Genomic DNA, 19,833 nt, shown 5'->3' with positions numbered 1-19,833 from the left:
GCCCCTGGCCGCGTGGCCTTCCCCGGCCTGCTGGGCGGGAGCTGTGGGCAGAGCCCTGCTGGGCTGGGGGACCTCAGACACCAAACATCGCAGGTCTGTTTTGCAAAGTTCTAGACTTCAGGACTGTCCTCTTGCTTACAATTCCGGGAAAAGGCTGCAGCTCAGCTGAGAATGGGCTGTGGCGTAAATGGTAGGAAGAACCCCTGAGGGTGGGGTTGGAATCAGGTGGACAAGTGGTCATCTCACAGCGTGTTCTCTCCCCGCGGGAAGCCGCCACCCTCTGGCTCCCCGGCACGTCATGACCGAAGCCAAAGCAGCTTCCTTTAGCCGCAGCAGCCAGGGCTGTGCTCCTTGCGGGGAGGCTGGTGTTTTTGTGAAGGAGAGGAGGGGAGGGGACACTCACATCGCCCTGGGGAAGCTCCCTTGGCCTCTCTTCACCTGAAAGACCCTGCTGGTGATGTCCCACCATAAATGACAAATAAGATGGTGCTTCTGGGGGGAATGGGGGGCCAGGGAGTCAGCAGCAGGACCTTCTCCACACCCAGTGCTGGACGTGCAGCACACACACAGAGACCCAGACCCAGACACAGAGACACACAGAGGCACATAAACACACACAGACACACACACACAGAGACAGAGACACACAGAGGCACAGACACAGAGACACAGAACCACATAAACACACACACGGACACACACACACACACAGACAGATACACAGACACATATACAGAAACATACACACACAGACATACACATAGACACACACAGACACAGATACACAGACAGACAAATGCACAGACACACGCACAGACACCTATACACAGAGGCATACACACAGACACACATGCACACAAATACACATGCACACAGACACAAATACAGACACACACACACACACACACACACACACACACACACACATAGAGACAGAAGACACACACACAGACCCAAACACATTTCAAGCAAAGCTGGGTCCAAGGTGTAGCAGGAGGGCACCTCTGCTTAGGAAGCATTGAGGAGTTGCCTGTTCTTGGTGTATCCTGGTTGCTATCTGAGGTCTGGAGGGACATTTCTGGGAGTACCGTCCCTTATCCCAAACCATCAGCCTTTTTTCTTTTTAAACCGTCAGCCTCTAGAGCTTGAAATTCGCTGACCCACGCACACTGTGTGCTGGGGCAGAACCCCCAGGACCCACCCCCGCTCCCGGCGCCCCTCCCCTCCGCCCCCCTCGTTCCAGGGTGATGCCCAGAGGACGCTCGCTCCTGCTCAAAGAAGCACATTTGCTGCTCCTTCTATTCCAGCTCCTGATTCTTTTTCCTTAAAAAAAATGTGAAGTTCTAGGATCTTGTGTTCTCTATTATTTTATGCGATTATTTTTATGGCTATTTTGTAGAATGGGGAGTAGTTAGGCCTTCAGTCTGAACTTACTTTACCATGATTCCTACACAGCACCTAAATCAAGGTGGGGGATCCAGGTGAGACACCCCACCCGAGTTTCTGGATAGGAAGGGGGCACGCTGTGATAAATTTAGAGAACAGAATGGACTCCATTCTCTTGTGTCTGAATAAATTCCCTTCAAGGAAAAGCTCTATCCAAAGTCCAAACCAATCTCAGAGTAGATCAATAAAGACAACACACACTTCAGCTGGGCTGAAGAAGTAATAGGATTAAGAGTGCAAGAAACTCTATTTTTAGTACAAATGACAACTTAAGCATGGTTTTTAATCAAGCCCTCTCTTGATTAGCACAGTCACATCTCAACTTTAGCTAATGGCCAGGGCAGAGAGACACTACCTTCCAAAATCCCTCCTGCCTCATACAGAGGTTGTGGGAAATCCAGCCAAAAGGAGGGATACAAAGATGACCTGGGGGACTTCCCTGGTGCCAGTGGTTAAGAATCTGCCATCCAACGCAGGGGATGTGGGTTCAATTCTTGGCCAGGGAACTAAGACCCCACGGGCCATGGGGCAACTAACCCTGTGCACTGCAACTGCTCAGCCCTCACGCCGCAGCTAGAGAGAAGCCCACGGACCACAACAAAGATCCAATACAGCCAAGTAAATTAATGTTTTAAAACATATGACTTGGCGCTGCCTGTGTTTTCATTAAGCCTGAAGCGCGGGAGACAGGAAAGCGGGTGGAGGGCGAACGCCCCGGATTTGGAGTTGGAAAAAGAGGGGTTAGAGTCTGTGAACTCTGGCAAATCATGTGATGCCTTTGTGAGCCTCAGTCTTTCATCTGTCAAATGGGGATAATGACACCTTGCTCTGCCACCTTCAGAGGGTTGACCCAGAGATCCAACGCAAGATATACATTGTAAACTGCAACTTGACCTTTAATCATGAGGAGTCTCATTTCGTGTGGGATGCCCCTCTGGGCACCACCCCCTCCCCAGGGGGCTTTATCTCTTACACACCTTGATGCTGGCATCCTGTGCCCTGGACAAAGGAGAAGATTTACTGGTCTCTGTCCTGTGATGGTGGAAACTGTCGAGGCTGCACCTGACGGAGAGCAGAGGAGGACAGAGCTGGGAGACAGGGACTGCTGGAGATAGTATCCTGCAAAGGAGGAGTCGAATCACAGACCCTTAACTGAAACCCTGCATTACTTTCCGTCTGGGGTTCTGCAGTAGACGTCTTGGAGTGATAAGAAGTTTACAAGAACTGAAGAAATGGGGGACATAGATGGAGCCACAGAGGGAGCAGGGAAAAGACAATTAGTAATGCTCGGGAAAAGAAGAAAAAGGTGCACAGTACATTACTTGGTTCTGCAATGTATGACGTTTACATGGTTATAGCATAAATGAGAATTACTGGTGTATGGAAAGACTGGCTTCCCAAGTGGTGCTGCTGGTAAAGAACCCACCTGCCAAAGCAGGAGACATAGAAACGCGGGTTTGATCCCTGGGTTGGGAAGATCCCCTGGAGGAGGGCATGGCAACCCACTCCAGTACTCTTGCCTGGAAAATTCCTATGGACAGAAGAGCCTGGAGGGCTACAGTCCATAAGGTAGCAAAGAGTTGGACACAACTGAAGCGACTTAGCCCGCTCGCACAAGACTGTATCAGGATGGTGGAGTAGGAGGGTGATGATGATGAAAAAACTCAGGAAGTCTATATTGTTTGTAATAGATGAATCAGGAAAGGGAAGTGTATGGATATTGTTTGGACATATGGAACTGTTGGGAAAAGAAACAGCTGAAAAGGTTAGAAGTGATTGCTTCCGGGGATCAGGACTGGGGCAGGGGCAGAGACTGTGGTTTTCATTATATGCCCTGGATTCTATTATCTCCCCCCTCCCCCCCACTTAATTATCACATTATGTGGATCAAAACATATTTTTAAAAGAGAAGTTTGGCGAATATTGGGACTTTGACTTCTAGACAGGAACTTGAGAAACTCAACTAGTACAGTCTCCCAACTGTACGTCTGCCTTTACATTTAGACTGGCTCAGAGGGTAAAGCGTCTGCCTGCCTGCAGTGCAGGAGAGACCAGGGTTCCATCCCTGGGTCGGGAAGATCCCCTGGAAAAGAAAATGGCAACCCACTCCAGTACTCTTGCCTGGAAAATCTCATGGATGGAGGAGCCTGGTAGGCTACAGTCCATGGAGTCACGAAGAGTCGGACATGATTGAGCAACTTCACTTTCACTTTCAGACAGGTACACGCCCTGAACCAGGTAGCCCCTAGACTGTCCTGCTCAATCCCTGAAGAAATCATAAAAGGAGAAACAACATCTTTCGGACCACTTGGTGAAATTTGTGCTTGGAAATGGCAGAGGCTTTGGGGAAATAGTCTTTGATCATTGAGAGACTGCTGGCCACCTTCTGAGGGGTCTCCCACTGAGGCCAGAAGGGCAGTTGGAGTCGGGGCCAGGACACTCCCTGGTTCTGCTTCTGCCTCTGCCTTGCCTTGGGATCTCAGTGTGTTACGGCCCTTTCTGGCCACAATTCCTGCCTCTGGACCCACAGCTTTGAGTTTTTCCAGGGCTTTTATATAGTTCTACATTCCTAGAAATGACAGCAAATAGCTTTCTGTGCACCGAGCACAGCAGGGAACAGAGGGGGCAATGGATAACAATCGAGTGAACAAATAAGATACTTTCAGACAGTGAAGATCCTCCGAAGAAAATTGTATATATTGTATAAATCTTAATGTTGAATTGGTTCGTAATGCTTATCAGGTCCACAAGATTCTTCGACTTCTCTGTACATTCTTCAATTAATTTCTGAGAGTTCGATATTGAAACTCCAACTAAAAATCTTAATTTATCTACTTAGAACAAACAAATATATAGTGGAACTATATGTAACTTTGTTCTGTATTTTCAGGTCTCCTGTAAATGTGTTATCATATTTTCATAATTTAAAAAATTTAAAAAAGGAAAGAAAATAAGCCAGGGGGATGGGATGGATACCAAGGGGATAGATACTGGAGGGGCGTGGCTACTGGGTGATCAGGATCCAGGATCCTGGGGAGAGGATGCTTGGCTTGAGACCTGAACAGTGCAAGAGAGAGCCAGCTGATGGTGGAAGGGACGCAGTGCTCCTGGGAGCCCTGCTCCAAGGGACTGAGACCAGACCCGGCTGACTGAGTGCTGAAGCCCACAAGGACAAGGGGAAGCAAGAGGGATCAGCATTCAGTATGATGTTTTTGGAAAGGAAAATAAATTTCTGTGAATGACAAAGATAAATTTGATGCCACCCTGGGTTTGGTGGGCCAACCTTCATCCAACATCTAGCCCATGGAGCTGTCTGCTCTTCAGTATCTCCAGAGAGGGTCCATGAGACACAGAGCAGGGGTGAAACATGGGAGGGAGAGCTGTGGATACGGCAGAGGCTGGTCTGTATAGGCCAGAATTACGCTTCCAGGGGAATTGAGGGATGTTATTAACTCAAAAAACGCTTGTCCACCCACACGGTCCTCATGGAACAGTTAGTCCCGTACTTTATACTCCTTGAAAACCCTCTGAAGATCAAGGCTGGCACAGTGTCCAGTAATGCTTGCAGTAAATTAAATTTGAATTGAACTGAAAATTAAAAGTAAAATAAATGTACTTTGACCTAACACTCCTACTTCTAAGAATCTGACCCTCAGAAACACTAACGCAAGCACGCCAAGAAGTAAGTACAAGGATATTCACGGCAGTGTAGTTTGGAGTAGCAAAAAGTCTGGAAATGCCCTAAATAGCCATCATTGGGGAACCAGTGGAGTAGATGTTGGCATCACCGCCCAACAAAACCCCAGGCAACCATTGCAAGAATGAGGTGGACTCATATGCGGGAAAAAAAATGATCTCCAGGGATATCAAGGGAGGAAAAATGAGGTTGGAGGATGGGTTCTCAGTTCCACAACCCTGCCCCCCGCCCCGAGCCCTGGACCCCGAAGCCAAGGGAAACTGGGGCTCTGGGAGACAGACATACCCACTCATTATCTAGGGAGGAGGTGTGGGGAAGGACAAAGAAAAAGCCTTGTGAGGGAGCCTGTCAGTAGCTGAGCTCCACCAATCCAGGAAAGGGGACACTGATGCACCCTCCAATCAGAATCAAAGGAGTGAGTGGGGGCGGGACCTGAGGCCAAGAGTGTTGCCCTGGTGCAGCTCCCTCCACACTGGAAACCAGAGGAGTGGGGAATAAGCGTTCCCACCTAACAAATATTTCTGGAAGGATACACAGGAAACTGGGAGAGTGTGTCCTTAAAGGAAAGGAACTTGAAGACTCAGTCAGGGCTAGTGGTGAAGGGGAACTTATTTTGGTATAGAGATGTAAGAGCAGAGGGTCGTTTTTTAGTCTCTGTTCATGGCTGATGGGTTTTTCTCTAGGTATGAATAGTTGCCTCCAAAGGGTCTGGTGAGGTTACCAAGCCATGCCTTAGGTCTGAAAGTTTTGTCATTGATTACCCCGTTTTGTTTTTCACTGGAGATCTGAATTCCAGACACCATCACGGGGGAGAACTAAGTAGGTGACATTTACTTCTCTTCTCCCTAATTTTCCTGGACTCTGAACTGTTCAAGCCAATCAGTAGCCACCATCGTATGCCCCTAGACTTTTCTCTTACACTGGTCTCAAGACCTTACTTAACTTCTTGTAAAAACTTGCTCTTCTCTGTAGGAGCTTACTCCTAATGTCTGGAATTACAATTGAAATCACTTCCAGGTGTTAAAGCAGTGCTTCTCAGACACTAGGCACTTGAGAACCACCTACAGGATTTTTGCTAACATTGAAGACCACCTGCCCTTTTATCAACACAATATTTTTCTTAAAAAACTTTTTTTTAAACTTTTTAATTTTGTGTTGGGATATAGCCGATAGACAGTGTTGTGACTGACAATGTTAGGTGGACAGCGAAGAGACTCAGCCATAGATACACATGTATCCATTTGCCCCCATAATTTTTCTTAAATGATTCACTAAAACTTCAATAAAGTTGTTTTAAAAGGTGACTTTCTATCACTACTATAAATGCTATTCAGTTCAGTTCAGTTCAGTCCCTCAGTCGTGTCCGACTTTTTGCGACCCCATGAATTGCAGCATGCCAGGCCTCCCTGTCCATCACCAACTCCCAGAGTTCACTCAAACTCATGTCCATCGAGTCAGTGATGCCATCCAGCCATCTCATCCTCTGTCGTCCCCTTCTCCTCCTGCCCCCAATCCCTCCCAGCATCAGAGTCTTTTCCAATGAGTCAACTCTTTGCATGAGCTGGCCAAAGTATTGGAGTTTCAGCTTCAACATCAGTCCTTCCAAAGAACACCCAGGACTGATCTCCTTTAGGATGGACTGGTTGGATCTCCTTGCAGTCCAAGGGACTCTCAAGAGTCTTCTCCAACACCACAGTTCAAAAGCTCAATTCTTCGGCACTCAGCTTTCTTCACAGTCCAACTCTCGCATCCATACATGACCACTGGAAAAACCATAGCCTTGACTAGATGAACCTTTGTTGGCAAAGTAATGTCTCTGCTTTTGAATATGCTATCTAGGTTGGTCATAACTTTCCTTCCAAGGAGTAAGTGTCTTTTCACATCATGGCTGCAATCACCATCTGCAGTGATTTTGGAGCCCCAAAAAAGGAAAGTCTGACACTGTTTCCACTGTTTTCCCATCTATTTGCCATGAAGTGATGGGACCAGATGCCATGATCTTTGTTTTCTGAATGTTGAGCTTTAAGCCAACTTTTTCACCCTCCTCTTTCACTTTCATCAAGAGGCTTTTGAGTTCCTCTTCACTTTCTGCCATAAGGGTGGTGTCATCTGCATATCTGAGGTTATTGATATTTCTCCTGGCAATCTTGATTCCAGCTTGTGCTTCTTCCAGCCCAGCGTTTCTCATGATGTACTCTGCATAGAAGTTAAATAAGCAGGGTGACAATATACAGCCTTGACATACTCCTTTTCCTATTTGGAACCAGTCTGTTGTTCCATGTCCAGTTCTAACTGTTGCCTCCTGACCTGCATACAGGTTTCTCAAGAGGCAGGTCAGGTGGTCTGGTATTCCCATCTCTTTCAGAATTTTCCACAGTTTATTGTGATCCACCCAGTCAAAGGCTTTGGCATAGTCAATAAAGCAGAAATAGATGTTTTTCTGGAACTCTCTTGCTTTTCTGATGATCCAGCGGATGTTGGCAATATGATCTCTGGTTCCTCTGCCTTTTCTAAAACCAGCTTGAACATCTGGAAGTTCACGGTTCAGGTATTGCTGAAGCCTGGCTTGGAGAATTTTGAGCATTACTTTACTAGCATGTGCTGCTGCTGCTAAGTTGCTTCAGTCGTGTCTGACTCTGTGCGACCCCAGAGTCGGCAGCCCACCAGGCTCCCCCGTCCCTGGGATTCTCCAGGCAAGAACACTGGAGTGGGTTGCCATTTCCTTCTCCAATGCATGAAAGTGAAAAGTGAAAGTGAAGTCGCTCAGTCGTGTCGAACTCCTAGCCACCCCATGGACTGCAGCCTACCAGGCTCCTCCGTCCATGGGATTTTCCAGGCAAGAGTACTGGAGTGGGGTGCCATTGTCTTCTCCATACTAGCATGTGAGATGAGTGCAATTGTGCGGTAGTTTGAGCATTTTTTGGCATTGCCTTTCTTTGGGATTGGAATGAAAACTGACCTTTTCCAGTCCTGTGGCCACTGCTGAGTTTTCCAAATTTGCTGGCATATTGAGTGCAGCACTCTCACAGCATCATCTTTTGAAATAGGATTTGAAATAGCTCAACTGGAGTTCCATCACCTCCACTAGCTTTGTTCATAGTGATGCTTTCTAAGGCCCACTTGACTTCACATTCCAGGATGTCTGGCTCTAGGTGAGTGATCACACCATAATGGTTATCTTGGTCGTGAAAATCTTTTTTGTACAGTTCTTCTGTGTATTCTTGCCACCTCTTCTTAATATCTTCTGCTTCTGTTAGGTCCATACCATTTCTGTTCTTTATCGAGCCCATCTTTGCATGAAATGTTCCCTTGGTATTTCTAATTTTCTTGAAGAGACCTCTAGTCTTTCCCATTCTATTGTTTTCCTCTATTTCTTTGCATTGATCGCTGAGGAAGGCTTTCTTATCTCTCCTTGCTATTCTTTGGAACTCTGCATTCAGATGCTTATATCTTTCCTTTTCTCCTTTGCTTTTTGCTTCCCTTCTTTTCACAGCTATTTGTAAGGCCTCCTCAGACAGCCATTTTGCTTTTTTGCATTTCTTTTCCATGGGGATGGTCTTGATCCCTGTCTCCTGTACAATGTCACGAACCTCAGTCCATAGTTCATCAGGCACTCTATCTATCAGATCTAGGCCCTTAAATCTATTTCTCATATCTACTGTATAATCATAAGGAATTTGATTTAGGTACCTGAATGGTCTAGTGGTTTTCCCTACTTTCTTCAATTTGAGTCTGAATTTGGCAATAAGGAGTTCATGATCTGAGCCACAGTCAGCTCCCGGTCTTGTTTTTGCTGACTGTATAGAGCTTCTCCATCTTTACTTCTTATGAAAAGAAAGAACTTTAAAAATAAACATAATAAAGTCTAAAAACATTGTTAAATTCTAGCTATGCACTGTGGCCAGTCCAAAGGTCTGCTTTTTATTTGTGTTTAAAGGAAAAGTGCTAAGTGTTAGAGATAGGCTTCCCCTGGTAGCTTAGTTGGTAAAGATTCTGGCTGCAGTGCAGGAGACCCAGGTTTGATCCCTGGGTTGGGATGATTCCCTGAGAAGGAAATGGCAACCCACTCCAGTATTCTTGCCTGGAAAATCCCATGGACAGAGGAACCTGGCAGGCTACAGTCCATGGGATTACAAGAGTCGGACACGACTTAGTGACTAAACCACCACCACAGAGATGGTCCAGCACCAAGCCACGTCTTTTTCCTTGATGGACTTGGAAGGATTAGAATGGGGACTTTCTTACTATGTGGTTCACTGTTATGTAATGCCATGTCAATGCACCATCCAAAGTCTTGCCCTATAACATTTGAATTCCACACTTTAGGAAAGAGTTAAAGTCTTTCTTTCCTGTTCCAGAAAGGTTTAGTTATGTGTCCTTATGTATTTATGCCATCTGAGCTGAACTATATGTAAAGCTATTATCACCTTGGAATTACTGGCGCTGCTTGTGATGCTGGCATTTTGGCCTTGCAGCTGATATTGAAGGAACGTGGCATTCAGTGTGGTAATGCCCCTTTTTTTGTGAGAATCAGGAATGCATCTATTTAAAGGCAGCATAGGATGGCAGCTAAGAATGACGCAGGCCTAGACAAAGGGGAATTTGTCCTTTTTGAAAGAATTGGAAGAATTTGTGAGCTGGTTCACTGCGTTCTTCCAAATGATGATGCATACACAGAATGGTGGCTGGGAACTTGGCTCCTGGATCACTGTTCATGAGTCTTGGGTCTCAGAGAGCGGCTGGCCCTGGTGTGAGCTCACTAGCCTTGGTCAGTCTCATGAGGGAATAATGCATCCTGTGAGTGAGAGTGAGCAGAGAAAGGGTGGAGGGTTTTGTGCAGTGCAGCTCTCTAAGTGGGAGAGTTAGTGTCAGAAAAAGGCTGTTTTATTCTTTTTAAAAAATGTTATTGAAGTATAATTGATTTGCTGCTGCTGCTGCTAAGTCGCTTCAGTCGTGTCCGACTCTCTGCGACCCCAGAGTCGGCAGCCCACCAGGCTCCCCCGTCCCTGGGATTCTCCAGGCAAGAACACTGGAGTGGGTTGCCATTTCCTTCTCCAATGCATGAAAGTGAAAACTGAAAGTGAAGTCGCTCAGTTGTGTCTGACTCTTAGCGACCCCATGGACTGATTTACAATGTGTTAATTTCTGCTATCCAGCAAAGTGATTCAGTTAGGTATATTTATGTATTTCATCGTCTTTTCCATCATGGTGTATCACAGGATACTGGATATAGTTCACTGTGTTATCCAGCAGGACCTTGTTGTTCATCCATTCTACATACAATAGTTTGCATCTGCCAACCCCGAACTCCCAATCGTTCCCTCCCCACCCCTTGGCAACCGCAAGGTTGTTCTCTATGTCCGTGAGTCTGTTTCTTTTTCGTAGATCTGTTCATTTGCATTGTCTTTTAGATTCCGCATATAAGTGATATCATTTGGTATTTATCCAAAAAAAGCCCACTTAAGTGATTCTACTTCGGAAATATCAGTGGATGCTCAAACTATTGGGGTGACATTTTAATGAAAGACTGGATCTTAAGGTCGACCCAAAATATCTCCCTACACGTGCTACAACAGGGATGAACCCAGAAAATACTACCAAATGAAAGAAGCCAGACGCAAAAGGGCAAATCTTGTGTCGTTTAATTTTTTATGAAATATCCAGAATCAGCCAATCCATAGGCAGAAAGCAGGTTAATGGTTGCTGGGGGCGGAGTGGAGGGAGGAATGGGAGTGTCTCCTTAATGGGTACAGGGTTTCCTTTCAAGGAGAGGAAGTGTTCAGGAAGGAGACAGTGGTGGTGGATGTACAACCTTGTGAATGTACTAAATGTCATGTGCATTTTATCACAGTTTAAGACATACCTCCCCAGAAAGGAATGTGCAAAGGAAAAGTGCACAATGGAGAAATCTTGTGACCCCGAACCTCTTGATCAAAGTTAGCATCACCAATAATGGACAGCCTGACATCCTATGCCTCCTGGTGGAACACACCAAGGTCACATGAGTGTGTAATATTCTTGCCAAAAGAACCCACGCTGAATCTAATCATTAGGAAGCATTTAAAAATGGAGACTTTCATGTACTGATGAACCTATTTGCAGGGCAGTAATGGGGTCACAAAGAGTCGGACATGACTGAGCGACTGAACTGAACTGAATTGAATGGAGACACAGACATAGAGAAGAGACTTATAGACACAGGGGCGGGGGGCGGGGAGGGGAGGAAGGAGAGGGTGGAATGTATGGAGAGAGTAACATGGAAACATATATATTACCCTATGTAAAGTAGATAGCCAATGGGAATTTGCTGTGTGACTCAGGAAATTCAAACCAGGGCTCTGTGACAACCTAGAAGGGTGGGATGGGGAGAGAGGTGATAGGGACATTCAAGAAGGAGAGGACATGGGTATCAGTTTGGTCAGTTCAGTTGCTCAGTCCTATCCAGCTCTTTGTGACCCCATGGACTGCAGCACGCCAGGCCTCCCTGTCCATCACCAACTCCTGGAGCTTGCTCAAACTCATGTCCATCGAGTTGGTGATGCCATCCAACTATCTCATCCTCTGTCGTCCCCTTCTCCTGCCTTCATTATTTCCCAGCATCAGGGTCTTTCCTAATGAGTCAGTTCTTCGCAACAGGTGGCCAAAGTATTGGAGTTTCAGTTTTAGCATCAGTCCTTCCAATGAATATTCAGGACTGATCTCCTTTAGGATGGACTGGTTGGATCTCCTTGCAGTCCAAGGGACTCTCAAGAGTCTTCTCCAACACCACAGTTCAAAAGCATCAGTTCTTCGGTGCTCAGCTTTCTTTATAGTCCAACTCTCACATCCATACATGACTACTGGAAAAACCATAGCTTTGACTAGATGGACCTTTGTCCAGAGTAATGTCTCTGCTTTTTAATATGCTGTCTAGTTTGGTCGTAGCTTTTCTTCCAAGGAGCAAGGGTCTTTTAATTTCATGGCTGCAGTCACCATCTGCAGTGATTTTGGAGCCCAAGAAAATCAACTCTGTCACTATTTCCATTGTTTCCCCATCTATTTACCATGAAATGCTATGGCTGATTCATGTTGATGTTTAGCAGAAACCAACACAATATTATAAAGCAATTATCCCTCAGTTAAAAATAAATAAATTTAATTATAGTAAATAAATATGCTGCAAGGATATATTATACAGCTCAGGGAATACAGCCAGTATTTTATAACTTTAAATGGACTATAATCTCTAAAAATATCAAGTCACTGTGTTTCATACTTGAAACTCAAATAATATTGTGAATCAACTATACATCAATTTTAAAAGGAAATATATTTAAATTCTTGTTTAAGGTTCAATAAACTCTATGCCTCTAGACTATAAAGAAACTGAGCACCGAAGAACTGATGCTTTTGAACTGTGGTGTTGGAGAAGACTCTTGAGAGTCCCTTGGACTGCAAGGAGATGCAACCAGTCCATCCTAAAGGAGATCAGTCCTGGGTGTTCATTAGAAGAAGTGATGTTGAAACTGAAACTCCAATACTTTGGCCACCTGATGGGAAGAGCTGACTCATTGGGCAAGACCCTGATGCTGGGAAAGATTGAAGGCAGGAGGAGAAGGGGACGACAGAGGATGAGATAGTTGGATGGCATCACCGACTCAATGGACATTGGTTTGGGTGGACTCCAGGAGTTGGTGATGGACAGGGAGGCGTGGTGTGCTGCAGTTCATTGGGTTGCAAAGAGTTGGACATGACTGAGCGCCTGAACTGAACTGAACTGATGCCTCTAGAAAAAAAAAAAAAAAGGAGACTTTCTATAAAATAAATGGTCAGTACTCTAATATCAGTGCTAGGAAGGCCAAGCAAGGCTGAGGAACCATAAAGAGATATGACAACAAAATGCAACACGTTATCTTGGATTTGGCCTGGACCAAAAAATACCTAAGGCCATTACTGAGATTATTGGAGAAATTTGAATATGGACTGTAGATGAGATAAAAGTACTATATAATGTAAAATTGGGGGGTTATCATGCTGTGATTATGTATAGTGATGGCCTTGTTATTTCAGAGATGCACACTGAAATATTTAGACATAAGGTATGGCATAGACAGAGTGAGTGAGTGAGAGTCACTCAGTCATGTCCAACTCTTTGTGATCCCATGGATACTGGGGTGGGTTGCCATTTCCTTCTCCAGGGGATCTTCCTAATGCAGGGATCAAACACAGGTCTCCTGCATTGCAGACAGATTCTTTACCATCTGAGCCACCAGAGAAGCCTACTATTAAGAGATGTTTCTAAGTATAAAGACAGGTCCACTCAAAAAGTATCAGCAGATACATGCTTGACTTTATCTTATAATCTATGGACAATACATTAGAGTGTGTTATGAAGTCATACATCTTTTCCAAAGTAATACTCAAGACAGAAGTAGCACTAAATTTGTAAATGAGAGTCATCAATCAGATGAAATAATTTAGATGAAGCTTATCTCTCTCAAAGAGATGGCATAGGCAACCTACTCTCAAATGGTTCAGAACACGGTGTGTGTGTGGCTGGGGATGGGGTATTTGGAGGGAGAGGAAGAGAGGGTTAAAGAAATAAAATCAACCCACTGAAAACTGGTGCTGTAATATAAAATAGTGAAAACAAGGTCTGATTTGGACTGTATTTTTAAAAGTGAAACTAAAAATTAATTTTATGTTCTACAAAATTTTAGCAATGGTAACTGGTCACAAATGATTGGAGTGAAAGACGAATGAATCATGTATTGATTTGGAGGGTTGGTAGCATTCACTCGTTCAACTGGATCAGTTGATGTGACATTTTTACTTGACATTTTTGTGTTGTTTGACCAAGATGATGGTCATTTTTTTACAAATTTAAAGACTTCATCAGTTTTCCCAAGTGTTGCTTTTTGTCCTTTGATATTCACAGCATTCTTTTGAATGTTTTCTTTCTTTGCTTTCCTCTTTGGATCTCTTTGATACAAAGACGTGTGCCCAGGAATGGGCTTGCTGGATCACATGGCAACTCTAGCTTTTTAAGGACCCTCCATACTGTTTCCCACAGTGACTGCACCAACTTACATTGGGATTAATTTTATAAATAGTCAGATCATTAGGAAATGTTTCCTTAGTTGATCACTTTTGCTTTGTTTCGCAGCAAGGCAGCAGGAACTGTGATAATGAATACTGAGACAGTGAGCTTACTCTGGTGCTATGAAGCCGCCACAGCATTGCTTGGTGGGTGGGGGATCCGAAACAGTATTTTAGCACACTCAGAGCGCTCCTTCCTGCCCTGGTGCCCTCGGTGTGCTGCTTTGAAGACTGCAGTGCTCTTCTGAATTAGGGATTGTAATTGATCCTCACTCCTCCTCCTCCACGAGGAATGTCTGGCCTCTGGATGTAAAAGAGAGCAGCTCCTCATGCCAGACTTTGTCCAGTGAAGTCTCCAGGCAAAGGAAAGATGGGAAGAGCTGTTTAAGCTTTTCTAAAATCCCATGAAAGTTTAATTTTTCACTTTCCTAGTGCTTTGTCACTGACAAATTTGAATCTCTTTCACCCTGTTTAGCACGTATCCTCTGGGCTTTAAAAGCTGCTCTGTGCCCCCCGGTGTCCTGTGAAAATGTTGGTGCTTCTGGCCTTCATCATTGTCTTCCACATCACGTCCGCAGCCTTGCTCTTCGTTGCCACCATTGACAATGTAAGTTCCCTTTCCTTCTGACCCTCCCAGAACTGGATCCTAGAGTCAATAGAAGCAGGGTTGAGAACTCCCACAAGGTGATTATAATTTGGGGTTATCCTCCCTACCAAGGGCTTCCCTGGTGGCTCAGCTGGTAAAGAATCCACCTGCAATGTGGGAGACCTGGGTTCGAGCCCTGGGTTGGGAAGATCCCCTGGAGAAGGAAAGGGAAAGGCTACCCACTCCAGTATTCTGGCCTGGAGAATTCCCTGGACTATAAAAGTCAGCCACGACTGAGCAACTTTCACTTTACACCCTACCAAGGAACACCTATCTCCTCAGCCCAGGCCTGAGGACTCTTGGCTGAAGTGTGGGAGTTTGAAGCATCCCATATATAAGTCTGGATGGGCAGGGACCTTGTTCCACTCATCCCTGAGTCCCCCACAGATGCCTGAGCTGTAGGAAGCCCTTTGCAGATGTGGCTTAAATTCAGCTCTCCTCAGGTCATTTTCTCAGCACTGTTGTCATTTTGGGACACCGAGAAGATCAAACCAGTCAATCCTAAATGAAATCGACCCTGAATATTCATTGGAAGGGCTGATGCTGAAGCCGAAACCTCAATACTTTGGCCACCTGATACAAAGAGCCGACTCTCTGGAAAAGACCCTGTTGCTGGAAAAGATTAAAGGCAGGAGAAGAAGGGGGAGGCAGAGGATGAAATGGTTAGACAACATCACCAACCCAATGGACCTGATTTTGAGCAAGCTCTGGGAGACAGTGAAGGGCAGGGGAGCCTGGCGTGCTGCAGTCCAACGGGCTGGAAAGAGTCGGGCATGGCTTAGCGACTGAACAACAACTTTGTTGTGGGTGCTTCGCACATCATAGGGTGTTTAGCAGCACTTCTGCCCCTAGTTGTGACACCCCAAAATGTCTTCAGACATTACCAAATGTCCCTGGGAGGCAAAGTCACCCTTGCTTGAGGACCATTGCCCTAGATCCCGCAGGTGTCCCATTCCCAGGTAACCTTTTCTCCTCTTGCCTCTGACATCTCCTTACCAACAGGATTCTTGTTGCAAGCCTACCTGAGCATGCCCTTCCCAGCAGAGTGGAACACTCCCTACTCCAACTACGTACCCATGAAAAATTTAATTTTTTTCTTTGAGTATCCATATGGCAGGGGTGCATTTGATAAATAACATATTGGCATAGATTAACATCCCCCCTGGCAGAAAAATGAAGCTTTTAACCAGATGTTCCCTATGGCCCACATCCTGATCCAAAGGCCTGGCTTCAGTTCTGATGGCTTCAGACTGTGGACATATTTAGAGTCAGAAACTCTGCTCAGAAAGCCAGAAAGGGCATTGTACAAGTGGCCTCCCCGTCAGTCTGCATATAATCATATAATTGACTCCTGTCAATGCATCATCAAAATAATAATAGCAACACGGACCAGGATAAGACCTGTCACTTAGAGGCTGCTAACTCTGGAGCTCCTACGCTCGGCCCTTTGATCATCTGCTGTGATGTCATCTCAAGTCTACGAGATCCTTCCTCTGCTGGCACATTTTATGATGAGAGACCTGGGCTTTAGGGCAGTTAGGGCGTCTGCTGGAATTTACGGGACAGGAAGTGGCGGAGCTGGGATTTGAAGCATTCCAGAGGCCCCTGGTTCTAGATGCCCCAAGGGAGATGAATGATTGGGTTTGGGTTTGGGTTCCTGAGGGTTCTGGAAGAGCTGTCATGAGTGGCCAGGGCAGGGGCCACATTGTTAAAGCCTTGGGAACCTACCATTATCCAAAGGGCCCACTCTGTGTGAACCGAATGGTCTGAACATGCTTTTACAATCTTTTTCTATTTCTTGCATCTAGCCCTTGGGATCCTGAAAAGGTCCCAGACCGAGTGAAAGGGATACACTAACGTTAGGGGCAGAAAAGCCATCAGCCATAGCACCAGCTCATCCTATGGGTGTTTCTGTTACCATGGGCCTTACTGAGAAGACACAGGTGGGGTTTTACCAGTCCATGAGTCACTCCATCCTTATTATGTGTTAGGAATTGTGCTTGGCAGTGTCACTGGGGCCCGTAGTGAGAGCTTAGTGACCAGCTGTGGCCTGGATGGCTGGTGGTGGGTTGGGGAGATTCCAGTCTTAGGGTGGATGGAAAGCAGAAGGAAGGGCATGCATGTGTGCTAAGTTGCTTCAGTCCTGTCTGACTCTGCGACCCCATGGATTGTAGTCCGTCAGGCTCCTCTGTCCATGGGGATTCTCCAGGCAAGAATACCGGAGTGGGTTGCTATGCCCTCCTCCAGGGGATCTTCCCAACCCAGGGATCGAACCCACATCCCTTATGTCTCCTGCATTGGCAGGTGGGTTCTTTACCACTAGTGCCACCTGAGAAGCCCAGAAGAAAGGTCATCTGGGCGCAAAGAGCAGCAAGAACACAGAGAGAAACAGAAGCATTTGCACAGAAGGCAGGAGGCTCTTGTTTGATCATTTCATTCGTAACAGGCTTCCCCCCCAAGATATTATCCTTTCTGTCCTCCCCTCCAGCTTCGCCCCTGCAGTTCTGGGGGAATTCACCACCATCTGCTCTTATCACCAGCTGAGCCTTGCCTCCTCACCCAAGTCCTAGGAGAGCCTGGACCTTCCCTGTCAGCACCCCAGCAGCATGGGCATCACCTGGGAGCTTGTTAGAAACAAACACTCCCATCCCAAACCTCTTTTTTTCTTAATTTTTAAATTTAATTTAGTTAAAAAAATTTTTTAACATTTATTTTTTTGGCCATGTGTGTGCATGTTCAGTCACTTCAGTCGTGTCTGACTCTTTGTGACCCCACGGACTGTAGCCTGCCAGGTCCCTCTGTCCATGGGACTTCCCAGGCAAGAATACTAGAGTGGGTAGACGTTTCCTTCTCCAGGGGATCTTCCTGACCCAGCGATCAGACCTGCATTTCATGTGGATTCTTTACCACTGAGCCACCAGGGAAGCCCTAGAGGCCTTTGTTTTCATAATGAACAAACACCCTTTCCCTGTGTTTCCCTGTCGTGTTCCAGGCCTGGTGGGTAGGAGAGGAGTTTTTTGCAGACATCTGGAGAGTGTGTGTCAACAACACGAACTGTACGGAACTCAATGACTCTGTTGAAGGTGAGTGTGAAGCTGATGGGAGAGCACTGAGTGGAAAAAGACCCCTTGGGAGAAGGGCTTCCCTATGGCCTGACCCCTCACCCCTCCTTCCGTCTCAGCCTGTACAGAGGGGCCTGGCTGCTGCCCAGAGCTGGGGGAGCAGGGTCAGCATAAGCTGAGGACAGGAAGCAGGGGGAGCCAGAGGCTAGAGGGCACCAACCTCAGCGACACTGGGCCCCACCCTTCTCTTCTCTCTTGACCTAGCAGAGCTTCCCTCGCTCAATCCCTTCTCAGCTCCAGCCCTCATCTAGAATCTTCTCCCCACTCCTCTAAATAGCTCAGAGACATTTGTGTCACTTCCTCGCATCTCCGCAGCTTGGTGGGCAGAAACCCAAAAGCTGGCTCCTTTAAGAGCTGTGTGACCTTCGCTGGGGCAGGTCACCTGAGCGCTGCTCGGACTCTCAGTAACCTCAGCTGTCAATGCAGGAGATAGCAACGCCTCTGCCGTGCTGCCTCGGCACACGAGCTGCAGGAGAAAGATGGAGTGAAGTGGAAGCCGCTCAGTCGTGTCCAGCCCCTTGCAGCCACGTGGACTGTAGCCCACCAGGCTCCTCTGTCCATGGGATTCTCCAGGCAAGGATACTGGAGCAGGTAGCCATTCCCTTCTCCAGAGGATCTTCCCAGCCCAGGGATCAAACCTGAGTCTCCTGCCTTGCAAGCGGATTCTTTACCAACTGAGCCACCAGGGAAGCCTCAGAAAAATAAAGGGTTTTGTAAATACAGAAAATCGCATCTAAAAACATGTCAAGCCCTCTTCTTCCCTGTGGAGTGAATGGTTTGGTTTTCTGTTGCAGAACTGACAAAAGCGATACTTTGGCTGATAAAACACTGGACAGCCAGTTGAATTTGATATCTCAGATAAACAATGAAAAATTTAGGATAATTTAGTACCAAATATTCGGAGAAGGCAATGGCAACCCACTCCAATACTCTTGCCTGGAAAATCCCATGGACAGAGGAGCCTGGTGGGCTGCAGTCCATAGGGTCGCTACAATCAGACACGACTGAGCGACCTCACTTTCACTTTTCACTTTCATGCATTGGAGAAGGAAATGGCAACCCACTCCAGTGTTCTTGCCTGGAGAATCCCAGGGACGGGGTAGCCTGGTGGGCTGTTGTCTCTGGGGTCGCACAGAGTCGGACACGACTGAGGCAACTTAGCAGCAGCAGCAGCAGTACCAAATATTACATGGAACACACTTAACACTAAAATAAATTGTTGTTGTTTACCTGATATTCAGACTTAACAAGCATCCTGCTTTTGTGTTTGTTTTTTTCTTAGAATCCTACTTAGGGAGAAAGGGACCTTGCTCACTGGGGCGTAAAGTCTTACCATTCCATCAGCAACAATGGCAATATTCATACTAAAAGCAAAACTACCAAAAGGAGGCGTCATTTACTGAAGGTTTACTGGGAGGCGCTGGGCTAAGTCCTTCACATAAGTCGTCTCCTGGCCCTGTGTCAGGATGGGGAGACTGAGGCACAGGGCAGAAACCCAAGGTCACAAAGTCAGGAGTGAGTGATGGAGTTAGGAGTCCAGTCTAGACACGACCAGCTCAGAAGCCTGCCTTCTAAGCCCCTGACGCCATCCACGCCGCCCCGCCTCTGGGTCTGTTTCTCTGCCATTCCAAGCCATGACCCTGGAAATAGCCACTCTTCCCTGTTGGAGCCTCATCGTTGCCAGGGTGTGTGGTCAGCTGGCAACACTGGCGGAGCTCTGAAGCAACGTTTCCAAGCTTCTGTCACTTGTGTACCACTTCCCCATGTGCAGTTATTCCCTTTTATTTTTATTTTTTTAATTAAAAAAATCTTTTTTGACCACGCAGCATAGCTTGTGGGATCTT

The 19,833-nt window shown here is 46.4% G+C and overlaps 1 protein-coding gene across 2 annotated transcripts in view; it reads left to right on the top strand.

The window, feature by feature from the left end:
• Nucleotides 1-19,833, top strand: part of EMP2 (epithelial membrane protein 2) — a 45,991-nt gene that overhangs the window by 19,630 nt on the left and 6,528 nt on the right. For both annotated transcript variants that reach the window (XM_055561608.1, XM_055561607.1), the window contains exons 2-3: nucleotides 14,697-14,828; nucleotides 17,860-17,950. In XM_055561608.1, the coding sequence (XP_055417583.1) occupies nucleotides 14,751-14,828; nucleotides 17,860-17,950 (169 nt within the window). In that variant the 5' untranslated portion in view covers nucleotides 14,697-14,750. The remainder of the gene's footprint in view (nucleotides 1-14,696; nucleotides 14,829-17,859; nucleotides 17,951-19,833) is intronic.

This window comes from Bubalus kerabau, chromosome 23, assembly GCF_029407905.1.
Source record: "Bubalus kerabau isolate K-KA32 ecotype Philippines breed swamp buffalo chromosome 23, PCC_UOA_SB_1v2, whole genome shotgun sequence".
NCBI classification, from domain to species: domain Eukaryota; kingdom Metazoa; phylum Chordata; class Mammalia; order Artiodactyla; family Bovidae; genus Bubalus; species Bubalus kerabau.
This window is presented reverse-complemented; position numbering and strand designations above follow the sequence as displayed.